At 39.6% G+C, this 25,481-nt stretch overlaps 1 protein-coding gene across 3 annotated transcripts in view; it reads left to right on the top strand.

Annotated features, from left to right (window-relative positions):
• The window catches only part of slc4a4a (solute carrier family 4 member 4a), a gene marked incomplete at its 5' end in the record, with an annotated part of 66,124 nt that overhangs the window by 6,190 nt on the left and 34,453 nt on the right, over positions 1-25,481 (top strand). For 2 of the 3 annotated variants that reach the window (XM_081367079.1, XM_081367078.1), the window contains 2 exons: positions 235-308; positions 5,213-5,386. In XM_081367079.1, coding sequence (XP_081223205.1) covers positions 235-308; positions 5,213-5,386 — 248 coding nt within the window. Of the gene's footprint in view, positions 1-121; positions 309-5,212; positions 5,387-25,481 lie in introns of those variants that run through there. The other variant, XM_081367077.1, reaches the window with a different exon arrangement.

The following is a 25,481-nucleotide window of genomic DNA, read 5'->3' as shown; positions in this document are numbered from 1 at the left end:
CAAGGGCAGCAGCCTCAGAACAGGACTGTGTCTCGTAAGTTATACCACACATCTACTAACCAGGGCTGGATCCAGAACCAAAGACTTCCCCCTTGTTAGCGGTACCTGCTAACCTGGGAAAATGGCTAGTACTAGCAGAAACACACTGCAAGTGAATGAACCGCGTTGCTACGGCTCCACGCTGTCTTTAGAAGATAAATGTGAGCAGTCTTTCTTCCTCTTTTACTACTATAGGGTGGAGGATGAGGCCGTGCTGGACAGAGGGGCCTCGCTTCTCAAGCACTTGTGTGATCAGGAAGAGGTCGAAGGTAAGTACCTCATTGTTAGTCTAAAGTCACTTATTTTCTTTGTTTAATTTGTTGTTTTTCAAAGTTTGGAACAAAGAATATGTTCTAAGTGTGAAAGAGTCATTTGGTTTTGCTTTGATACAGTTTGATTTGAGTGGAACGTTTAGTGTTTACTTTAAGGTGATGAAGATGTAGGGCACAAATACCAGGTGATTTCTTTTGTTTACCCTGTCAGTTTCCTTCCGGTCCAAAGATAGATTTAAATGAGTGTTAGCGTGTGTTGTTAATCAGAGTGTAGTTTAGGAGCATGTTTAGGAAGGCACTTGGACACAATTTATTTTTGAATACATTTTTGAATCTATCTACTGTAAGTCAGACAACTTGAATCAGAGTTAGAATGAGACTGAATTATATATATATATATATATATATATATATATATATATATATATATATATATATATATATATATATACGTACAACATACTTATTTATTTTGTCACAATGGAAATAGAAGGTCAAGTCAAGCACATTGGATTGTAGGATACAGTATTTCACTCTGCATGTTCTGTTGTACGCTGTTCATTTTAAAATGTAGTAGGTCATCTTTGCATACTGAATATTTTCATACTAGTATATGTCAGTATGCTATTCTAAACATAACCAGAGAAACTTTGTATTACAATTGCATTTTTCATATCTTTGAGGGACACTTCTACTATTTAAATGTAAGTACTATTACTGCTGTTTAAATGGGAATTGGATGGAGTATTCATTTTATTAACATTTTATTTAAAAAATCTTACTGACCCCAAACTTTACTGTTGAAAGAAGAAACATTAGTCTTAGAAATCCCCAAAACTATAACAACATGTGCCTGTTAAACAAAGAGCCTATGTCGCAGTTCTTTTAGATATAGCCTAAAGCTTTATTAGCATCTATATTAGCATGCACAGTAGCGTGTCGCTATCTTCTGTACTTGTACCCTCCATCTCAACAGCTCTGTTACTGCGGTAACACAAGGTGCTCAGATGTTGAAGTCCATAATGTCCCAGCCAGAATCAGGGAATACGCTTTATCCGGTGACGAATTGCGTGCCACTCCAATTCAGCTCTCTTTCTATGGTCTCATAGAAAAGGGTCCCTCCGAAAGAACAGGAAGCTTGGCACAAAGCTGGCTCGACAATGTGTGGTTCCTCCCTCCCTCTTACCTCTCCCTTTCCTTCTATTAGTCCTTGCTCTTACTCCCTTTTCCTTATTTGCTCCCGCCCATCCCAGCATAGGTGGGATCCCTATTCCTAAATGGTTCTCGATGATCTTTCTGCACCATTTGTTTGTTTGTTTGTTTAAAACAAGCAAAGAAAAAAGCAAAATGTCTACAATTTACAATCATTTTCCAGAATGTTTGCAGAAAAGATGCTGAATGTTCCCTGGAGTGGACCATTTTGGCTGATTCTTAACTTAAGACAAACAGGCACATAATTAAGTCACTTCCTCAACCTACATGATTTATACCCATGATGCACCAAAAATAAAATATCATTAGATTTTTTTATTTATCAAAAGGCTTTTTGTATAATTGATGACCTTTTTTGCAAAATAATTTGTAAATCATACTATAAAAAAAATTTCACAGTAATAAAAAGTAATTCATACTATGACATTGTGACCAATTATATTGTAACATTAAATATGATCTATTGTGAACGTACTAATGAAGTTACACATATTGGTAATGAGATAAGATAAGAATAAGATGAAAACATGAGATTAACACACTCAATAATTACAAATGCATGTCACATTTGGAAAGACAATTTGGACTGCATCCAAATGCAGTAATCTTTCGCTGACTGTGAGAGTGTATTATGCTGTAAGAAAAGAGACAGCAGGGCTGTGAATCCAGTTTAAACACACTCTGCATAATTTATTAGAATGGGTGATGTTTTACAAATACAAACAGATCTTTGTGTTTAGGTTCAGTGGATAATCATTGTCATTTTGCTTTGTTTGATATTTGTCAGGGCCTTAGAGGACCGTAGTTCAAAGTCCTGGAGACAGTTTTGACTATTATCAAATGCAGGTGCACAAAAACGTGCAGGTTTAATGTAGAATTTGTCTGTTTCAGAAGAAGAAAATCATTATAAGATCATAAAAACAGTTGCAGTCATAACGATTGAGTCAAATTCATATAATAAAGAACAACTGTTTTAGAAGAAATCTCCACTTAAATTCAGGATACACTTTCTTTTCTGTTTAAACATCATGTACCTTTCTTATTGCATAAAATGTATTAATTTATTTGCAAAACTTTTTTTTCGACTCATCGGAAAGTAAGTAATTTTAGATCAAATTTCGATGCAGAAAATAAAAACAATTTAAAGATGCATTCACACTACCAGCGATAAAGCGACACGATCCGATTCATTTCAGTGGAGAGCTGGTGATTTCCGACGACATGAGCAACAGTTGGCGACAGGATGTAGGCATGTCCAGCGTAGCGACAAAGTTGAGATATGTTGAACTTTATGCAAATGAAGAGGGACTTTTTGGAGCGACAACCAATAGGAGTTAATTCAGTGGGAACGCCCACTAGTGACTTTACCGCCGGCCACTCACAACATGCAAAATGGTGGTAGTGTGAACGAAGTGTGGGACATGTTGCCACTGCTTCCAGTGGCTTCATCTGTCGCCTTATGGCGGTGATTGTCCTGCGTTTAACCTCGTCATGCTTGATTATGTCATGAGGCTTGTAAATCACTGTGGTGGTCTATTAGTCTCTCTGATGGGGTGAATCATGATCACTATGTGACCTGTGGCACTACAGCTGGGCTGAAGATGTAAAGACAGCCTTGTAATTGGCTGTGGATAAACAAGTACAGATGCACCTGAATAAATCCTACATGACATGAATATGACTTTGACTTAGTTTTATGACATTTTGTTGTCATACTTTTAATTGGTGTATAAAACCTTCATTTGAGACGTGCTTTAGCGCTGTAAACAGGATGTAAACACAGGTATGAGCGCTGGCCAAATTAACTTCATTTTAACGGATGGTGTGACGGATGGTGTAGCGGATGGTGTAGCATTATTGTTGTCCGGATGGAAATCGGGAGAAATTCGGGAGAAAGGTCGGTCCGGGAGATTTTCGGGAGGGGCTTTGAAATTCTGGACTCTCCCAGAAAAATCGGGAGGGTTGGCATGTGTAACTAGAGCAGAGCTGGCAACCCGGATGCCGAAACACTACTGACTTCGTGATTGGTAGATAGGTGGAGGGTGGGACATCAGGCCAAAACACAACATGACAACATCAACATCAGTTGAGGGCTGCAACTTCACTTTTAAATGACAATATCCTGGCCGGACTACTGTTGTCAGTGATATAAGTATTTGAAATGAACATGATTTCTTAATGTCTAGTAACATATCAGGGCCATTTTATGATTAATTGAAATACATTTCTTACATACGGTTCCTTTAAGTATAGCAGTTTATTATGGAGTCAGAGGTTGCAGAACACTGGCTTTTCGTAAGATCTTTCTAACTAATATTGACATGCATTTACTTTTGGTTTAATTATAGATGCACAGCATACTTTAATATAAATTGTTTTTTTACAACTTATGCCATGTTAGATGCCAGATTAATTAAACATCTCAGTTTAGTTGTAGCACTAGCCTGAAAAAGTTTACAATTCAGGGATAGAATGTATCAGGTCTGGTTTGCAGATCTGCACTGATGTCACTGGTCTAGTTAGAGATGCATTACAGAATATTTCAATAAGTTACACATAGTAACAAAGTGTGGGATGTTGTTTTAACAGATGTAATTTATGTGACTGGGGGAGAGACATGGAAAGTGTCTGTATGATATGGATCTAAACATTGGACGTTCCGCACTACCTGCTAGCTGTTCCAGCCAAAATATTTAGTTTGACAGTCTGCTGCAAACCCCTCCGGTGAAATCCACAATTTCCTGCATAAATTGCGTTGAGGAAGTCACGCCATTTATTTATGTCTTTACTCCGGTTTCGTCATACTGTATGCCGTAACCAATGGGCCGCAAGGAAAGGGTCGGCATTCAGCTCCTGACCTCAGTGACACTACACTTTATTTATCTAACAGATGTTTAAGTGTATAGATGTGGGATGGTCACTTGGCTTGTGTTATCTTGACAGAAGGGAGATGTTTATCTTATGACAACAACAATGTTAGGACTGGCATTATTGTATTTACTTGACTTGGCTGAGTCAATTAATTCTGTAAGTGTTTATCTACGTCATCAAGTGCTTTTTTGATGTACTGAGGGGAATTAACTCAGAACGAGCTGCAGCCACTGATAGCGTTGTTTTTGCACATTTTGCCTGGGATGCGTTAGCACGCGATTCTCTAAAGGAAATGCACAGCATCATTCCATCATCCAGGCACCTGCTTATTTCTTTAAAATACCAAAAGTGCTCTCACCTCACTGTGTCTGGATTTAAACCCAGTTAACAACTTCTTCGTTGTTCAATCATCATTTGATAACTGCTGCTGTTTTAAAATCATAGTTGTTGAAAATAAGTATGTAAAATATCTGAAATACAAAGACTTTTTTTATAAAGAATATATTTGAATTGTCACATTTTTTTTCTTGTTTTGACCATAAATCACAAAACAAAAAAGGTTCATGCAGAAGTTTTTAAACAATTTTATTGTTTTAATTTCCAAGGCAATTTACACTAACGTTCACATGTTTGTGGTCCATATTTTGTTTTACTGGAAAACAAGACAAAAATAATGATTTTTTTGTTTGTTTGTTTGTTTTGCAGTGTTCTTCTGCTGAAGAGCAATTGTTTTCTGGAGTCTTTTTGTGTTTCTTAGGTTTGGGTGATGTCATGTGATCTAAATAGCCTGACTTATCTTCTCAATTTTACTCTCTCAGGTCACCACACCATATACATCGGTGTGCATGTGCCTAAGAGCTACCGTCGACGGAGACGTCATCGCCGGCGCACCAGTCACAAGGACAAAAAGGAGAAAGTGACTGAGAACACTTCGGACAGGTCAGACGCAGAGAACAATGAGGAGGCCAGCAACAGCATCCTCAAACCACTCAGTAAGCGCTTGCCAAAGAGCCATCAGTTCACATTAATGCTGAGGGCTCCTTCACAGAGCCACACACACACACACACACACACACACACACACACACACACACACACACACACACACACACACACACACACACATAGACTCACAGCTAAAAGCCAAGGCTGCTGCTGACTCTACTTTGTCAGAACAGATATCCAGAGCTGCCTAGCCAGCGGATGAGTGTGTTTGGACAGACAGGGCTAGGGCCCCTGCGTGTAAGTAATAACCATCCAAATGGGTCACGATTGCCTGACGTGAGCCGCTGAAGGAGGGAAGTATGTGTGTCTTTGAGATATCTAATGGTGAGGTATTATACGCCCAAGGGAGGATCACTTAGGAGGCGTTTCTGTTGATTTGGATGCCAGGACTTTGAATGCTCTCTAATGATGTGATAGCTGAAAGGGAGAATGAGGAGGAAGAGAGGAGGTGAAAGGGATCACTTAAGCGAGGGAGAGGCTGAAAAAGTACACGATGATTCCAAGGTCATATAAGGAAAATTTTGCCTTAAAACCGTGCAGTGGCCATATAGACTTGTTCAAAGTAAATAAAAAAGTGGGTTTAATTTTTTATTGTCATTTACTCACCATTATGACAATTTAAACCTTCATTCGGTTTTATGTCTTTATTTTTCAGTGGGACACACAAAAGTGATCTTCAAAAGAGTCTTCACACAGAATGTTTCCATACAAAGACACTGGCTTATAGTAAACAGGGTTGTCAATCTCCAAAAAGTAGTTCCTATGATTTGTGCTCTATATATTTTATTTTACAACTTTACCTTCACCTCCACTGCAGGTTTCAAATTAAATACGGCCCCTATAGTGTACAGGTTTGACATCATTATTTCTGGTTACTTGACACTTGAGAACTATTGACGTTTGATGCTGTGTTTGCTTTGAAAGACAGTTTGATTTGATTTTGACTGTGTGCCACTGCAGACATAATAGCATAAGGGTTTGGAACGACATGAGGGTGAGTAAATAATGACACTGTTTTGGCTGAATTATTCTTGTACATAAATCTGCTGAGGTTTTAGTGCAGTTTACTGTGCTGACTCTGCACAAACTCGGTTATTGACCTTAATCTGAAACGTATTCAGCTCCTAATGGAAACTCAAGTGCAACCAAGCAGAATCAAGAACTTGACAGTTATGTCGACCCAGAGCTCACCTGACTTACCATTTCTGGGCTTTCAATTTATCCTCTGAATTCCCTTTATCAAAAACATGTTTTACAATACACTTTATAATTTGGTCCCATTAGTTAACATTGGTTAATGCATTATGCAATATATATTAATCTTTGTTAATGTTAGTTAATAAAAAAAAAATATATATACAGACACAACTTTTGGTTTTAATAATATATTAAACTAACATTAACTAAAATTTTAATTAAACTAAATGCTTCAGAAGTATTTTTCATTGTTGATTCATGTTATCTAATGTAGTTAACTAATGTTAACAAATTGAACCGTATTGCTATGTGTTACCTTTTTAGCTCCATAGGAACGCATTAACCCAAAGATTTTTTAAATAATTTATTCTATTAATCATCTTCCTTATCCTTAAAAGGGATGTGTGTCATTTTTTTCAGTGTTAAAGGGATGATTCAGAGTAATTTCAACCTTTGCAACTCCAGAATCCTTTGCACCATGACCTCGAGCCAAACATCCCCCCACCAGGTCATTTGGACAAAATAACTTCTGGCTCAACTAATGGTGTGAATTTGGGGCAGGACTTCCTGTTTAGGTCTTCTTGCATTTAAGTAGAAGTTAACTGAAAGTGAGAGTGAGCTCTCATACATTCTTACACAAAGAATCAAACCTCATTTTTATATGCGTATACGTTTTGTACATGCAAAATTGTCGACGCATATATTTTTGTAAAGTGTGTCAGTGTCTGCTTTTCCCATGCAATGGATTTTCTGATTGAAATTGATAAAATGCAGAAGATTAGGGCAGTCCCGCATGTAACAATGTTCTGGCTCCTTGCCTTTTGACCCTGAGTAGCGCGAGTACTGACCTTTGTTTGTAGATGGATTACTTCCTGATTGTTATCCCTAATCCGGATGCATGTTTGTTAGTATCAATCTTCCTCTTTATAGGCTGCAATAAATAACATCATAAATCTTTTTTAAATGTGAACAGTATAATGTAAAATAAATAAATAAATTGCACGAAATGTTCTGAATGTGTTCATATCCCTCATATCCCATATCCCGTATCCCTTTCAGTATCAGTTTCAGTGAGTCAATCTTCAAAATTACAAACAGGCAGCATAAAATCTAACTAAATGACTTTCTTGTGAGAATGCATGATGCATGCATGATTTCTGTATATATCATTCTTTTCAATGAATTGTTGATTCACAAAACTGAACCAACAGATTTGGTTGCAGCAGTTAACCTGGAGGGGAAGATTATTTGTCAGTAAAAATTACATTTAAATGTGTTCATTTCTCAAAGCTTTCAAATGACTTTAGTACTTTGATTACAGCTCACCAGTCATATGGACCACTTTTAAGGTAATTTGATGAAGCTAGAAAGCTCCAGGCCTTGTTTTTTTTTTTTGTAATTGCGTGAAAAAGATTGACCAGCACATTGATTGCAATCAAAAAGCCATACAAATTTGGAATGACATAAGATTGAGTAAATAAAGCCAGAATTATTGTATCTCTTTAAACTGTGCTTGTTTTTAGGATGAATTCGGCTTCAGTGCTCTGAACTCATAGTCTTTCGAGCTGCAGTCACCCTTAACTGTATTTTTTAGTGCTGAAGAAACCTCTCTGTCTTATTCCGTTCTCTTTTCCTCCAGTTAAAAACATGCCTTAGTACCTCCAATTCAGAACTATGGTTCATTTTCATGCGTCCAAATATAGGCGGGAAACTCTCCTCTGTGTTGTGTGAGATCACTGCTAATGACCTGATGTGAGCTTTACAGTTAGAGGCAACTGCCCATTGTTTTCTGAGATTTTTATATTCAAAGCTATTTAAAATAAGTCTGTCTTATGCTCACTGTGATGCATTTCTGTTATGACAACTTTCTGAGAAATTGGCATGTAATGGAAATGGCAATGTTAATATATTTGGTCTTGGCGGAATAGATCTGCTACCCTGCAGCCGCTGTACTGAGCAATTACTGAGACTTTCTAGTGCAGTACATTCACAGACATTGCTGTGAGCATGTAAGACATGCTGCTGCTGCTGCACATGTATCATACATTAAATAACCCCCCCAACAAAGCCCAGAGCCCTCCCCATCACAAACCTCTTTTTCCAAATATAGTTAAAGGCTGTACAGCTAATGCCCCAGTTGAGCAGCTTTTTCCTAGTCGCTCTAGATTTTTGACTTTGGAGCACAGTTGTGAAACAGCTGAAAGAGACTATTGCTATACATTTGTGAAGCAACTTTTCACCCTGCACAGTTGCACAGGTTAATGCAAGAAATAAACAATACAAACATATATACACGTGCTGCTGAGTGAGAAAACAAGCTGCTGCATGCAGATATGCATTTGTACATGTGAAAATAGACAGAACGAGATTGGACCCCGCCAGGACAAGTACATTTTTTTTAAGAGCCATGAGATCGCATGTTTTAATATCTATGTGTGCCTGGGCTACCCTCCCGACTGGCTTAACTCTAGTGGCCTATGACTATGTGTGCCTGAGACGATAAATAAACTGACAGAGCGTGGTCTGAAGCTACGTGCAGCTGAAATCAACCGCACACATATGCATAGCTAATGAAAACATTGCCCTGGAAATAAATAAGAGTTATGCAGCTACATATGGTAACCCTGTTGAAAGCGCAAATGCTTCTGTCACTTTAACCTTTTCTCATATCTGTAGCTTAGATGGCGTACCCTGACAGCATTACAATAGACCTCTTGCTGTGGCATGAACACAATTGTGTAAGCGTTGCGGCTTATACGCTTGGTGAATCACTCCACAAGACTGTTTAACATAACGCTTAAGCTGGGAACACACTTAACGACTGTAAGGCTGATTAATATAAATGTAATTTGATACTTATGACTGATCATGCCTAAACGCGCCGAGTCAGACACAGTTGCGTTCAGTCGGTGTTAAAATCTGCTAAAGTCGTTGAAAAGTCTGTAAGTGTGTTCAGTTCAGTCTTAAAATGTTTCAGCTTGTCGTTAAGTGTGTCCCCGGCATTAGATTAAACTGTAATGATTGCTCATTTAGGAATTAATAAGCAAATCAGACAAAACGCACAAAGATAGTTTCATTTGAATATGGTTACTATGATTATGAGATTGATCGCATTAGTTTGATTGAAGTTTGCTTTTACATGAGATAAAGTTTAAATGTAATATTGCAAAAATCCCATTATAATCACAATGATGAGGGTGCATGTAAATGCACTAAGAGATAAAATACTGCGTAAGATTGCCTTTATTTCAATGAATGAATTATAGCATTTTTTAAAAATCATTATATAGAGAGAGAGAGCAAGAGATGAGAGATGCACGTGTGATTTTCTTGTGTCTGTTCAGCATCTCTCTCTATTAAAAAATGAAGCTGTGAGTATAACTACTTAAAAACCAGCAATTTTACCCCTTCGCTAATGAGAAATATAACACAGGGATTTAGTAGCGAAGGTATTTTATTAATAAAAGTTGTGGGACAGTGTGCTCCTGAATGCTTCTGTGAGTGTGCGTGCAGCGTGATCTCAGAGTGACATGTGCGTGCGTCAATGAAAACGGCATGAGTGACATGGTATGTGTGTGTTTTGCATTGTTTTTTTTTTTTTTTTTTTGCATTGAGAGGATCCAAGCTAAATCTTTATTCAAGAAAAGTCAGAGTCGTTTAGCCTGGTAATACCAAACTCTGCTACTTCGCTTTGCTTCGTAGACAGAGTCTGGAATGGCATAATAGAAAAGCATTTTCTTTCTCGCGGGGGGGTGCTTGTCTGAAGTTTAAAATCATTGGTTACCCGTAAGCCAATCACATAACGTTTGGTTATGGCGTGTGTTATGCGCATGCTCAGCCACATCTAACTTCCACTGTAAACACATGTATGATGCGAAAACAAAACCATCGAGCGAAATACCGGAGTGAACATGGCTGTGAATGACTTTTGCAGATTATGTGAAGTAAATCTATGCATCCACGGTACAGTCAGTGTCTACGTCATCACGGCTCTCAGCCCGCCCTCTGTTCGTTGATTGGCCGGCTGTTTTCAGGCCGGAGGAAAATGGAAAGCTATAGAGCTGGTAAGTCCCGCCCATCCGTAAAACCCCAAGTGGACCTCTAGGTTGAAAAATCGTCAATGCAAGTGAATGGGAGAAAATAATTATTTTCTGGTCCCGTTTGAATTGTGCCATGAATGTGAACATATGTTGTCTGTGAATTTTTTTATATAACTTTTCATGTTACGAGTTTGACAGTATATGGTATGATTCTTCGGCTAGCAGTTGTAGAAAAGACATAACGAGAAAGACTACATGTCGCCTATGTAACGTCACCCCATAAAGTTGACTTACCCGTGGTTTTCACCAACCTCAACGATTTTGTCCTCTCCCTGAAAGAAGGCGGTGAAGTGCACCAAAGACACAGCCATGTTTAGCGGGATCTGTGTGCTAGTGTCCGTGTGCTAGTGGTGTTGACGTTTCAAACGCGTCGAGAGCAGCGAAGAGTTGTAGTCCACAAAGTGCTCTCACACAAAGTCTAACCATATCAAACTTCTACCCGCTAAATTGTAGCATTCTTTACACGAAAAGTTATATAAAAAATTCACAGACAACATATGTTCACATTCATGGCAAAATTCAAACGGGATCAGAAAATAATTATTTTATCCCATTCACTTGCATTGACGATTTTTCAACCTAGAGGTCCAGTGGGGATTAGCGGAAGGGGCGGGACTTACCAGCTCTATTACGCTGTCAGAAGGAAAATGAAATTGAGCGGAAGTACGAAGTCTGACGTAGTCAGGCTAAGAGTCGTTCTCATTACAGCACTGATTTTTTTTTTTACATCAACTTTTAAGATTAAAAGATTATTTTTAGTTTTGACTTGATTTATAACGGATGCTCTGTCCCTTCTCTCTGTGTCTCTTGATCATTTTAAACGTCATCAATGGGAGCCAGTCAGACCCTCTGCTGAGTAGGATGTCCCACAGGAGATCTCTTAAACCCAGAGGCAGGAGGGTGCACTGTAATCCTCTCAACTATAGTTATTCTCTTCCTCCACTGCAGGTTATAATTAGTTAATCTTACCTTCCTAAGTCAGACCCACATATGTGATTGCCAGCAATAACAAAACTTTATTTTCTTGACTAGTTAGTTAATATCGGACATGAACAAAATAATGGTCTCCTTGCTATTACGATAGTAATGAATAATCTGGTCTGCATGTGAATGTGGAAACACTGTTTAGTCGAATGTTGTTTTGGATGGATTATCACATTCTAGTTTATACATGTTTGTCAGCTTTGTGTATGATAATATTGGGCAGCAGTTGAACATGTATTATTGAAACATAGAGAGTGTCTGGACATGCTGCTTCCTCTGACTGTGCTTTGGGGGATGTTTGGGATTTAAGGTGCTTATAGCTGACCACATGTCTACCCACACACTATTCCCAATGACCAGGAAGTGACCAGATCACACTCGGATATGTGTGAATACAAATAGACCAACACTGTATTATCACTACTATGATGCACAGTGATCTCTGTCTATCATGTAGTCTAAAAATTGCATGTGATTTATCTTCCACTGAAAGTTTTGGTTTTCGGTTTTATTCATCTGCTATAATTAAGCCCAATGCCTTTATTTACAATACACCATCATCTTGAGTGTTTTAAGCACTACATAATAAAAAAAGGATGCTGTTTTCATTAAAATTGTATGTATTTTATTTATTATTCTGTCAAGCAAATTCAGTAATTTCTATCTTTCCACCAGATGTAGTTCCTGGCATGTACACTGACATTTTTCTTTTGGAGAAATTAATACTTATATTTTGCAAAACCACATTAAATTGATCAACAGTGACAGTAAAGACTTTTAGAATGCTACAAAGATTTATATTTCAAATAAACGCTATTCTTTTGGACTTTCGATTCATCAAAGAATACTGAAATGTATCACGCTTTCCACAGTAAGCAGCAAATCAGTTTTCAACATTGATAATAATAAGAAATGTTCCTTACTAAGTAGAGAGATACTAAGATTTCTGAAGGATCATGTGACACTGAAGAGAATGATGCGGAAAATTCAACTTTGACCATCATAGGAATAAATTCTGTTTAAAAAATATAAAACAGTTATTTTAAATATTAATAATAATTCACAATATTAATGTTTTACTGTATACTTTGATCAAATAAATGCAGGCTTGGTGAACATAAAATACTTTTATTTTCAGACTAGGCTTGCTGCGATACTGTTACCGGTATTACATGGTGTTCAACCACACACCGATTACATCATTTTCCCACCATGGCACCGCCCCCCACTGTTTAGATTTTTTTATAGTAATAAAAATAATTTAGTTCAGTTAGAGAACAGACACTACAATTAAAAACTAATCACGTCTGCTTGTCTGAAGGAGAGTCGCAGCACAGATCAGCAGCAGGAGTCAGATATAATTTATTTTATTTGTTTTGTTAATAAAGCTGTCTTATTTGTTTTGTTAATAAAAGTTCTGTTTAATATAAGCGTGTTTGTCATTGTACTGTTTAGTTGTTGTTTTTTCATTAAGAATAATAATGAACCCACCATTCAAGCAATTCCCGCCCCCGAATTGGCGCTAATTCGAAGTAGCCTAAAATGAAGTAAAATGCGAACGGCCACACGGCATTGTGAGGAAGGTGTTTTAGTGGAGTATACTACAAGATCATGTGATGGAGCCCATCACTGAGGGTGAGCTGTGTCAGGTACCTATTTGTTTTTTTGAGGTAATTCCCAGAAGTCTCCTGTCGCTGCTGGTCCCACCCAGCCTCCCTCTCCCGCCTTCTCTACCCAAGATAGCCAGTTCTTTGACCCTGTCTCCACTGGCTCTCTTCAGTTCCTCTGCATCTCCTCAGTTTAGTCCACTTTGCTGCACGGATCCTCCTTGGGTCTTCCGGTCGCCAGCTCCACCTTGCAAGTGGATCCTCTGTCTCTACCTCAGGCTCCCAAGCCTGTCACTGCACTCTGGCCCGTCGACCAGTCTGCTCCCTCTTGCCACCCAGTATCACTTTGCAGCTGCACTTCGTCCCTCCACTCCTTCAGCTCACTCGGGCTCCACCTTCCCTGCGGGCGCGGTCGAACAGTGGAAACATAAAAACATACTCCGTCATTTTGTTCATACAGGACATCATTCAAACTGCAAAGTGTTTACTTATATTTGTATAAAACCATTTGTCAAACTGTAAACTTTTGCCAAACTGTAACCTACAACTGTCACCCAACCAAAAACACACACACACACACACACACACACACACACACACGCGCGCGCACACACACACGCACATGCACATGCACCCGCACACACACACAAGTAAAAAATATTTATCCAACCCCATTTTAAAACTGTGGGTGCCATCTTTTGGACATTTATCATATTGCATTGGTTTTCATTTATTGTCCTCAAACAGAGCACTAATCTGTTTATTTTTAACTTACACATTCTACATTGATTAAAAAAGAAAATCATATGTGTTTTTAATGGTAGTATTATTTTATACAGAAATAAATTATTTATAATTCAGATGAGAATAAAGTTAGTGTTCATTAAAATTTTAAGGAAAACAAATATATTGATCTGAAACATAGCAAATTAATTTTAAATTCATTCAGGTACAATTACCAAACATATCTCAAGGTCTTTTTGTCTTTTTATTAATTTAATTAATAAACTAATTATATAAAACTATTGTCAATGCTCTACAAATAAACTGGTTCTATGCCTTTACTTTATTAATAAAACTTATTTAAAAAATACAAGGCTTAAGACATTTATTTTCCTTTGGTGGTACAGCCTGAGACATGCACAATAAAAAAATTGCCTTCTACATTTTTGTTTTGTTTTTCCCTCCATTGTACCGAACTCGTACCGAACCGTGATGTCTGAACCGAGGTATGAACCGAACCGTGACTTCTGTGTACCGTTCCACCCCTAATCTACGGTGTCGCCCAGTCTCGTTGGCTCCGCCTGGCTCGCCTAGGCTCGCCTAGGCTCCGGCTGGGTCTCCACCTCTCCCTTCTTCACCTCCGTTGGTCGGTCGCCAGGTTTCATCCGGACTGTCCGCAAAGGGTCTGTCATGGCTCACAGTTCTTCTTGGTTTATTCTGTGCTGCATTTAAATTGACGAATTTGTATTTTTCTCCAGCTTTTAATCTCCAGCAATCTATATTAAATGCTTATAGTATTTTCCTTTGTGTTGTGAGTACCATACCGACCATAACATACTATGATAGGCTATTGTGAATTTGAACATACCTAAAATTTTGACTTTAGAAATCCAGGGCCATAACTATCTGTTTTAAAAAAAGTTAATTACTTTACTTTTCTTTCCATGAAAGGAAGAAACTGTGTGTGAACCGTAAAATGTATTTTGGAGTATGTGTGAATAAAAAGTAGGTCACCGCGGGTCTTTAAAAAGTCTTAAATTCAGTTATAAGTATCTTAAATGGTTTAACAAATTCTTAATTTTAGGAGGTCTTAAATTCGAGTCAGGAAAACAGGAATCTTGACACGGTTTTAATGTGATTATTACATTTCAAAAGACAACTTAAGTTTTTTAAAATTTCCTTGAGTTGATAATTTCATTAAATAAATATTAGAGCTGCACGTTCAAAGTAAAATAATTTTGCTTGTAAATGTTGTATCCTTTGTTTCCTCGTAATCCTTTTAGACATTAGTCTTTGCGCCCCTAAAGTTCTTTATGGGCTCCTAAATTTTTCAAATTGGGAGCAGACCTGCTCCTTGGGGAAAAAAAAGTAAGCTTCAATCCCTGCTCTGGTGATAGATTTCTCTATTCATTATTATTCGTCTCTCAGGGCTACCATTATGGAATCCCTCTCAAAACATCAGTTTTAAGTCAGACCCAAATGTATTCCTGGTCCTTTGTTGACTCCGCTCTAATCCTGACATCTGAGGAGGGTCAAGTGTTGAAATTAATTTTCAGATAACAAAAGAGTGATTTCACAAAATTTGAATTGTATCTACAGAGAGAGCAACACAAACGTCATGGTAAAATTCTCATGAGGTATGTGACAGGCACGTAGGGTAATCAGAGAGTGTTAATGGGTTAGTTCACCCAAAAATGAAAATTCTGTCAGTAATTACTCACCCTCATGTTGTTCCAACCCCGTAAGACTTTCGTTCATCTTCGGAACACAAATTAAGATATTTTTGATGAAATCTGAGAGCTGGATCACTCCTCCTGCAGGCTTATGGGCACCTTAACTTGCTGGCCCAGAAAATGTATTAAAGACATTGTTAATATAGTCCAAGTGACTCCAGTGGCTCAATCTTAAGTTTATAAAGCGACGAGAATACTTTTTGTGCGCAAAAACAAACAAAAATAACGACTTTATTCCACTTTTCATTTCCTTCTCTCTGGACCTCGAGTCTTTTTACGTAGTGTAATAGCGTAGCGCGTCTGTGTTGCACGTCACCACGTAGGCTCACTATTGGCCGACGCTGGTCATGTGTGATACGTGGTGACGTGAAACACAGATGTGCTACGCTATTACACTACGTAAAAAAAACTGTTTTTGCGCACAAAAAGTATTCTCGTCACTTTATAAACTTAAAGGGGTCATATAATGCCATTTTTGTACAAGCTAATATGATTCTTTAGGGTCTAAATTAAAAGTTTGTAATATACTTTAATTAAAAATTCTCATTAGTATTGTAAGAAAACACTAATTTTACCTGGTCAAAAACAGCTCTGTTTTCAGCACGCCGTTTCAGTGCATGTGTCTTTAAATGATAATGAGCTTTGCTCACCCCGCCCCTCTGTTCTGTGGGTACACCGTATCTAACACAATAACCACATGTTATTCGTTATAAACGTGTGATTATGAATTATATTGAGAACGTCGTACATAGAAAACATGCCGTAATGTACCCTGAGTGTAAACCTTAGACGCATTCATTGTGAAGCCTGCAGCAAGGTTTGCAAATTTCGCAAAGATTAATATAAATACTAATATAAAGGTTAATAAAACATTACACTCACATCTTCTGGAGGTTCAGCAGTAACACGTTGGTACCGATCCGTTTTTTCTCGTTTGTAAAGCTGTCTGGTGTGAAATGATTCGCGTAAACATGAAAGCATGGACGATCGTGGGGAATCCCCGTGAGGGAATCCCCGCGTCAATCCTTTGGGCATATTGCTTCAAAAACAAAACTCAGCCACTGCATCTTCAACGGCTCAGATTTAGGAACATCCAAATGACTGCTGTGTTCCTTATTACATCTAAGAACAGAACACCACAATCGCTTAGACGCCTTTCTACTCCAGCATATCAACAATGGCGGACTACTATGACGACGGCTGTCACAGCTCGCTCAGGGCGGGTCTTGTGTTGAAACACGGCTGTCAATCACAATCGCGGGAGGGGCGTACGATCTTATGACGTCACAATATCGAACGGCTTGATTTCATAGATGGTCAAACATATATGGAGATTAAAACAAAACCACTGGATGGATTTTAATCATGATAGGATGGTTGTGTACAGGCACTGCCAACAGACATTTCAGTGCAATCAACTTGTAAAAGTGCATGTACCACTATATGACCCCTTTAAGATTGAGCCACTGGAGTCACTTGGACTATATTAACAATGTTTTTAATACATTTTCTGGGCCAGCAAGTTAAGGTGCCCATAAGCCTGCAGGAGGAGTGATCCAGCTCTCAGATTTCATCAAAAATATCTTAATTTGTGTTCCGAAGATGAACGAAAGTCTTACGGGGTTGGAACAACATGAGGGTGAGTAATTACTGACAGAATTTTCATTTTTGGGTGAACTAACCCTTTAAGTGGCTCAATCTAATCACTTTCTGATGAGAGTGGGAGAATAGACATAAGGGTCCTGCATGTGAGGCTTCTTTTCTGATTAGCGGGTCATCGACGATTCTGTCCCCTTGTTGTTGCTAACAGTTGCATAATCACATACTGAATAACAATAAATGTTCATCTGACATAATATGTGCTAGAAAATGTTACTAATAGGGTAGAAAAGTTAAATCTAAAGAGGAAGATGAAAACTCAGGCAGTTAGCTGTCCCAAACAGCTATTCAAAGAATCATTAGGATGTGGACGTTCTCCATGATGTGGGAAAGTTGTTGTGAAGACAGTGGTAGTTGTGCTCTGGTGTGCTCAGGGTATCAGTTACTGTCAGGAAGTCAGTAGGAGATGGCAGGGGAGGCAGTCAAGTGAAAGAACAATAGCTGGTCTGAATAAAACTCTTTTGTGCCTCAAACAAAAGACAAGAGCCACTCATCACAGGCATGTGACGCCTCAAATGTGTTTAATCACTGTTGTGCTCATCACTGCTGGACTGATGTGAAACACACAGCAGTGATGACCAGCATTTGACTTCTTTCTTACAGGCTAAATGTTTCATCTGACATAGAAGACAGAAAACATCACACTTGACACGTCATTTTGTCATAAGAGTTAGTCTGAAAGCTACAAATTAAATATTTATTAGTTGTAAACCAAAGTGTTGAGAGTCATACGTTTTTAAAGTAGTTATTAACTTGATAACGGGTAAGACCTAGGCACAAACCATAGTATTAGAGGCACAAATATTTTTGTTTTGAGAACTATTAGATAACCTATAATAAACTATATTGAACTATTTTGAGTTATTGCTAGTTTAAGTGTTGCCCCATTTGTGCTTCCCATGGAAGTTGACTTGAAACCCTCTTTGTGTCTTGATATGTGGCAAGTCGTGTGTTTCCGCCAAGCATCTGTTGCTAGGAGAAAATACAAAAGACATCCTCTTAATACACACTCTTATCATGCCTTTTTGTGCCAGTAAACCAGTGAAGTGTAAATCTACTCACACATAGCACAGCTGTCAGGTTTACAGAAATGTTAAAAAATATATACTGTATGTAAATAAAAAAAAACAACATGTTACATTATTCATATGCAACGCACTCATTAGTCCAAAAACTATGTGAAAGTGTTACATACATATGATTGTTTGAAAATGGATTGTTAAAACAAAGATTACAATTGCTCATACCAAGTGTGCCGCACAAGTCCAGAAAAGTGAAGTCAAAACGTTCAGATCTCCCCCAGGTGGCTGGATGCAGTATAGCTCATAAACCCCGCCCACTCCTTGTAATCGAATGGGACATGAGACAAACTAAACAATCAAATTAAACTTCAAGATTGGAGTTTTAACTTTAATTTCTACCTCTGTTTATTTCACACCGACATAATGAGTTGTTCTGCAGTAAACTGTACTAACCGTTTCTGTGGGAGTGTGGGCGGGGCCTCCACTTCACGCTCACTACTGCGCGGACTCTCACTACTGTGCAGACTCAGGCTCCGAGTTCACTACTGCACAGACTCTCACTACTGCGCAGACTCAGGCTCCGAGTTCACTACTGTGCGGACTCTCACTACTGCGCAGACTCAGGCTCCGAGTTCACTACTGCGCTGACTCTCACTACTGCGCGGACTCTCACTACTGCGCAGACTCAGGCTCCGAGTTCACTACTGCGCTGACTCTCACTACTGCGCGGACTCTCACTACTGCGCAGACTCTCACTACTGCGCGGACTCTCACTACTGCGCGGACTCTCACTACTGCGCGGACTCTCACTACTGCGCGGACTCAGGCTCCGAGTTCACTACTGCGCGGACTCTCACTACTGCGCGGACTCTCACTACTGCGCGGACTCTCACTACTGCGCGGACTCTCACTACTGCGCAGACTCAGGCTCCGAGTTCACTACTGCGCGGACTCTCACTACTGCGCAGACTCTCACTACTGTGCTGACTCAGGCTCCGAGTTCACTACTGCACGGACTCTCACTACTGCGCAGACTCAGGCTCCGAGTTCACTACTGCGCGGACTCTCACTACTGTGCAGACTCAGGCTCCGAGTTCACTACTGCGCGGACTCTCACTACTGCGCAGACTCTCACTACTGCGCAGACTCTCACTACTGCGCGGACTCTCACTACTGCACAGACTCAGGCTCCGAGTTCACTACTGCGCTGACTTTCACTACTGCGCAGACTCTCACTACTGCACGGACTCTCACTACTGCGCAGACTCAGGCTCCGAGTTCACTACTGCGCTGACTCTCAATACTGCGCGGACTCTCACTACTGCGCAGACTCTCACTACTGCGCGGACTCTCACTACTGCGCAGACTCTCACTGCTGCGCAGACTCTCACTGCTGCGCAGACTCTCACTACTGCGCGGACTCTCACTACTGCGCAGACTCTCACTACTGCGCGGACTCTCACTACTGCGCGGACTCTCACTGCTGCGCAGACTCAGGCTCCGAGTTCACTACTGCACGGACTCTCACTACTGCGCGGACTCTCACTGCTGCGCAGACTCAGGCTCCGAGTTCACTACTGCGCGGACTCTCACTGCTGCGCGGACTCTCACTACTGCGCGGACTCTCACTACTGCGCAGACTCAGGCTCCGAGTTCACTACTGCGCGGACTCTCACTACTGCGCATACTCTCACTACTGTGCTGACTCAGGCTCCAAGTTCACTACTGCGCTGACTCTCACTACTGAGCAGACTCAGGCTCCGAGTTCACTACTGCGCGGACTCTCACTACTGCGCAGACTCTCACTACTGCGCGGACTCTCACTACTGCGCAGACTCAGGCTCCGAGTTCACTACTGCGCGGACTCTCACTACTGCACAGACTCTCACTACTGTGCAGACTCAGGCTCCGAGTTCACTACTGCACGGACTCTCACTACTGCGCGGACTCTCACTGCTGCGCAGACTCAGGCTCCGAGTTCACTACTGCGCGGACTCTCACTGCTGCGCGGACTCTCACTACTGCGCGGACTCTCACTACTGCGCAGACTCAGGCTCCGAGTTCACTACTGCGCGGACTCTCACTACTGCGCATACTCTCACTACTGTGCTGACTCAGGCTCCAAGTTCACTACTGCGCTGACTCTCACTACTGAGCAGACTCAGGCTCCGAGTTCACTACTGCGCGGACTCTCACTACTGCGCAGACTCTCACTACTGCACAGACTCTCACTACTGCGCAGACTCAGGCTCCGAGTTCACTACTGCGCGGACTCTCACTACTGCACAGACTCTCACTACTGTGCAGACTCAGGCTCCGAGTTCACTACTGCACGGACTCTCACTACTGCACAGACTCTCACTACTGTGCAGACTCAGGCTCCGAGTTCACTACTGCGCAGACTCTCACTACTGCGCAGACTCTCACTACTGTGCAGACTCAGGCTCCGAGTTCACTACTGTGCAGACTCTCACTACTGCGCAGACTCGTTTGAGAGACGCAGCTGTGAACTGTAAACTGAGCTGCACGGTATTATAAGCTGCACATGTGTAAACAGAGCCGCTCTTCACTCTGAAACTGACTATAGTTCTCATTAAATCACAGCGTTTGATTTGATAATAGTGATCTGAAAAGATAGATCGTTATTTCAGTTTCATTTAAATGAATTGTGTAGCCCCATTTCTTAATTTTAATGTTACGTTTGATTGAATTCATTATTTGCTTTTTATGAATTCACGAACCTCCCTTTTGGAAAACATGTACTATCAAATCTTCTTCTGTTGGTTGTATTTTATGCCTTGAACGGTTAGTTCACCCAAATAATCTGTCATAATTTAATCACCCTTATGTTGTTCCAGACCTGTATGAATTTATTTCTTCTGTTGAACACAAATTTTTTTTGAAGAATGTTGGCAATCAAACAGTTGATGGGCCCCATTGACTTCCATAGTAGGAAAAATACTATGGAAGTCAATGGCTACCGTCAACTGTCTGGTTACCAACATTCTTTAAAACATCTTCTTTTGTGTTCAGCAGAACAAATAAACTCATACACGTCTAGAACAACATAAGGGTAAGTAAATACAGAATTACAAATTTTCTCAATTAAACTATTTCTTTAATATTGGCCTCTTTCTGGAAAGCACCATCACCATCAGCAAAAGAATAAGAGAGCAAGGCTTCTGATGAAAATATTGTGTATTCTGAATGATTCTCTTTAAAATGCCCACAAGCTGCCAAGCCTGCATTAATCTATGTCTGCGAGTATACAGGACGTGCAATGCTCCAAAGGCCATTAATTCTACTACAGACAGACGTGGGAAGCTTGTAACTGCCTCAACACCACAATTCACAGACCCGTGAGCATTTGAGAATTATTGTTTTTCTGGTCTGTGCATGGCACAAGAATGCCATTGAATACTTGCTCTCAGATGAAGTGAGAGGAATGTGGATTGGGATACTGCTGTTTGCATGTGGGATGTTGCACAGTTTTGCTAGTGAGATTGGGACTCTCCAGCATGAAGTGGCCGCTCAGCTAAGTCCCTTTTTGGACCCTGGGCATACTTCCCCCTCGCTTTTCCCATAAGCCCCTGGTGCATGGACAAAGTCCCCTTTGTGTGGGTCGTAGCTCTTGGCGAGAGAGCCCACAGCTTTGAAACTTTGTTTGAACGATGCGATTTTCATTTCTATCTGTCCTTTGCGCTCTCTCCCATACTGAACTCACCCATGCCTCTTTCTCTCCCTCCCTCGCTTGTTCCCTCTGTCCCGGCCCTGCTTAACAACAGCATGAAGTGAGTGTCCGCTGAGGCTTAGTGCTTGGTATCCATAGCAGAGTTGTCTGTATGCATCGCAGGGTCACTTTGTGTGTGGACTTTGAAGAACAGAGTTGGGACAACGAATTGGCCCAAATGAGTTAAACAGTACTGCCTAGTCATTTCCTGTGAACTGAACATATCTTAAAAATAATAAAATAATCAATAAATGTATACTTTAAACTTTGACATTATTTCTTTTTTACTTTAAACAATGAACATAATGTATTGCAATTTCTCGATACATACCGTTTCAAAGGTTTTGGATCTGTAAGATTATTTTTTTTAATGATTTTGAAAGAAGTCTCTAATGCTCACCAAAGCTTCATTTATTTGATCAAAAATACAGGAACATTATTACAGCTTAAAATAACTGTTTATTTTTTAATATATTGTACAATTTAATTTATTCCTGTGATGGCAAAGCTGAATTTGCAGCATAATTTCCAGTCTTTAGTGTCTCACAATCCTTCAGAAATCATTATAATATACTAAATTGGTGCTGAAGAAACATTTCTTGTTATTATCAATGTTTAAAACAGTTGTGCTGCTTATTTTTATGTATTTTATTGAATTTTAATATTGAAATATTTTTATGGAGACTTTGATAAAAAAAAAAGGATTATTTGACAGAATTGGTTTGAAATAGAAATCTTTTGTCACATAATACTGACACTTTTGATTAGCTTATTGCATCTTTGCTGAATAAAAGTATTCATTTCTTAAAAATACTGACCCCAAACATCTGAACGGTAGTGTATATTTGAAAAAGTGTGTATTAAATTCTTGAAATATCTTAAAATTCATCAAAGATAAGAGGATCTCATGGCAGACTATCAAGGCAAAATCTCAGTATATTAGTTGGCACATTTTTATAGTCTCAGTTACAGTGTTTTTATTTGTAAACTCATAATAATGTTCAATATGAACAAAGGTGTCGTAGGTTATGGTATTATAAAAATGTTGGAATTACTGATGTTTTGTGGCTATAGTAGTTTTAAAGTTTCTTCTCATTCTGTTATCACTTTTCCAGTTGCTGATAACATCTCTGACCTGTCTTTCACAATATAAGAAGCAATAAAAGTTGAGGGAAATACTGGCTTTGGAAAGCTAGTGTTATATCCAGTACTTCTATCCACTCAGATACTGTAGTTTAATAACCTTTTCAAAGAAACACAAGCGCTTTATGGATAGTAATTCAGTCTGGAGGTTTCGTCAGAAATCAGACTGGTTCAGCGCTGAACTGTACAATCAGATTACTCATTTACTCAAACGGCATTGTATCCATGATGTTTATTTTGATGTTATCAACATTAGAAGATGTCAACTCAAGCCAATGACATCAGCAATGGACGTTGAATCAGAGGACAGTTTCTCTTTTTATTACGGTATACGAAATGCCTATGACAGTTTATTCACACTGAGCTAGAGCTACATACATCACTTGTACCATTTTTTTCTGAGCATATATTGAATAATAGGGAAAGTTATTGAAGAGTAGTCGCCATGACCTTTCACCTTACACAGATATCTGAAAAATATTAAAATGTCCAGTTCTATTTTGTTTGATAATGCAAATTATATAAAAAAACAGTGTTTATTCCATAGACTGTATAAAACAATGGACGTAGTGTCCGAGATGTCACCCGCCGGTTTCTTAAGAGCATTTTTGAAGCCCAAAGTGGGCGGAGCCATCTTGGCAGCACATCACCGCGTGTCACTCCCGGATAACCGAAAATGGGCAAAGAGGCGGGATTAGCTGAGGTGACGTGACGGCTAACAGACAGCATACAAACGGCTAGTAGTGACATCAGCAGCAATCCACCTGTCACTCAAGTGGCCACGCCCTTAATTATGCTGAACTTAAAGGCTTAATATAATTTAAACGGATGAGTTATAAAAAAGTTCACCCACTGCAAACAGCGCAGTGCAACGCTTCAAGGTCCTATATCAGAACACTGGCTCATTATTGGCTGGCGCTGTTCACGTGAGCACCACAACGCATACGTGTGCTGCTGACACAGGAGCTGGCCAATACTGAGCTGGCGTTCTGACGTACAACCCAGAAGCGTTGCTCTATACCTGACTCTTCAATGTTGTACCTGACATTGAAGAGAAGAAATTGTTGAATAAAGTCGCTATTTTTGTTTGTTTTTTGCGCACAAAAAGTATTCTCGTCGCTTCGTAACGTTAAGGTTGAACCACTGTAGTCACATGGACTATTTTAACAATGTCTTTACTATCTTTCTGGGCCTTGAAAGACGTTGCTATGGCTATGGCTATGGATGGTTCAGAAACCTCTTGGATTACATCAAAAATATCTTAATTTGTGTTCCGAAGATGAACGTTGATCTTGCGAAGGTCTTACGGGTTTGGAACGTCTTGAGTGTGAGTAATTAATGACAGAAATTTCATTTTTGAGTGAACTGACCCTTTAGTTATCCGGAAATAGTGCTGAGGTCCAACTAAAGATATACTTGTTTGATTGTGCTAAAGTGGAACTATTGCAAGTATACTTTAGGTCTGTTTAAATATCTTGCATTTAAAGATCTTATACAGAGATCACTCTATCCTTACTAAGAGTGATATTAAAACACATTTTATTCTTAATATTAAGAAATGTGCATTGTGCAATACAGAAGTACTCCAAATCAAATTTAATTATAATATTTATACCAGTAATCTGTCAGTAAATATGTCAATGCGTTTGTAGTACACTTAGTATGAAACAAACGTATTTTAAATACATTTTGGTATATATTCTTTTTTTACTAGGGACTGTTTACTCTTTTCCGCAAGAACTAATAAATATTCAAATTAGAAAACAAGAGAGAAGGAAAGCGAGGCCCTCTTGAGAAGAATGAACAGTTTGTGAAACATTTCCTAATTGTTAATGAGGGGCTCAGGGCAAGGTGCCAAAGTCGGAGGGCCAATGGCGAGGGGGTACAGCCGGAGCAGCCGATGGGCGGGCTGTTGCTCTGGGGTGACAAGTGGGACCCCCTTTTAACTACCTAGGTGTCACTGTGTTAGAGTGGGGTGTACAGGATAGCAGACAACACGGAGGATCTCTAATGACGGTCTGAGTGCTGCTTGTCTGCGTGGGGTCTCGTGTCTTTGACCTCCCTCCCACTCTCAGCCATCCTCACCAGCTTTGATCGTGTTCTGGGGAACAAAAGTGTTTTTAAAGAGGGTTTTAGGATGGATGCATCAGATAATAACCTGGAGAACATGTCTGAGAACAATAA

Source organism: Scardinius erythrophthalmus, assembly GCF_964197995.2.
Source record: "Scardinius erythrophthalmus genome assembly, chromosome: 5".
Classification (NCBI taxonomy): domain Eukaryota; kingdom Metazoa; phylum Chordata; class Actinopteri; order Cypriniformes; family Leuciscidae; genus Scardinius; species Scardinius erythrophthalmus.
The sequence above is the reverse complement of the archived record's forward strand: the minus strand, read 5'-3'. Positions and strand labels throughout refer to the sequence as shown.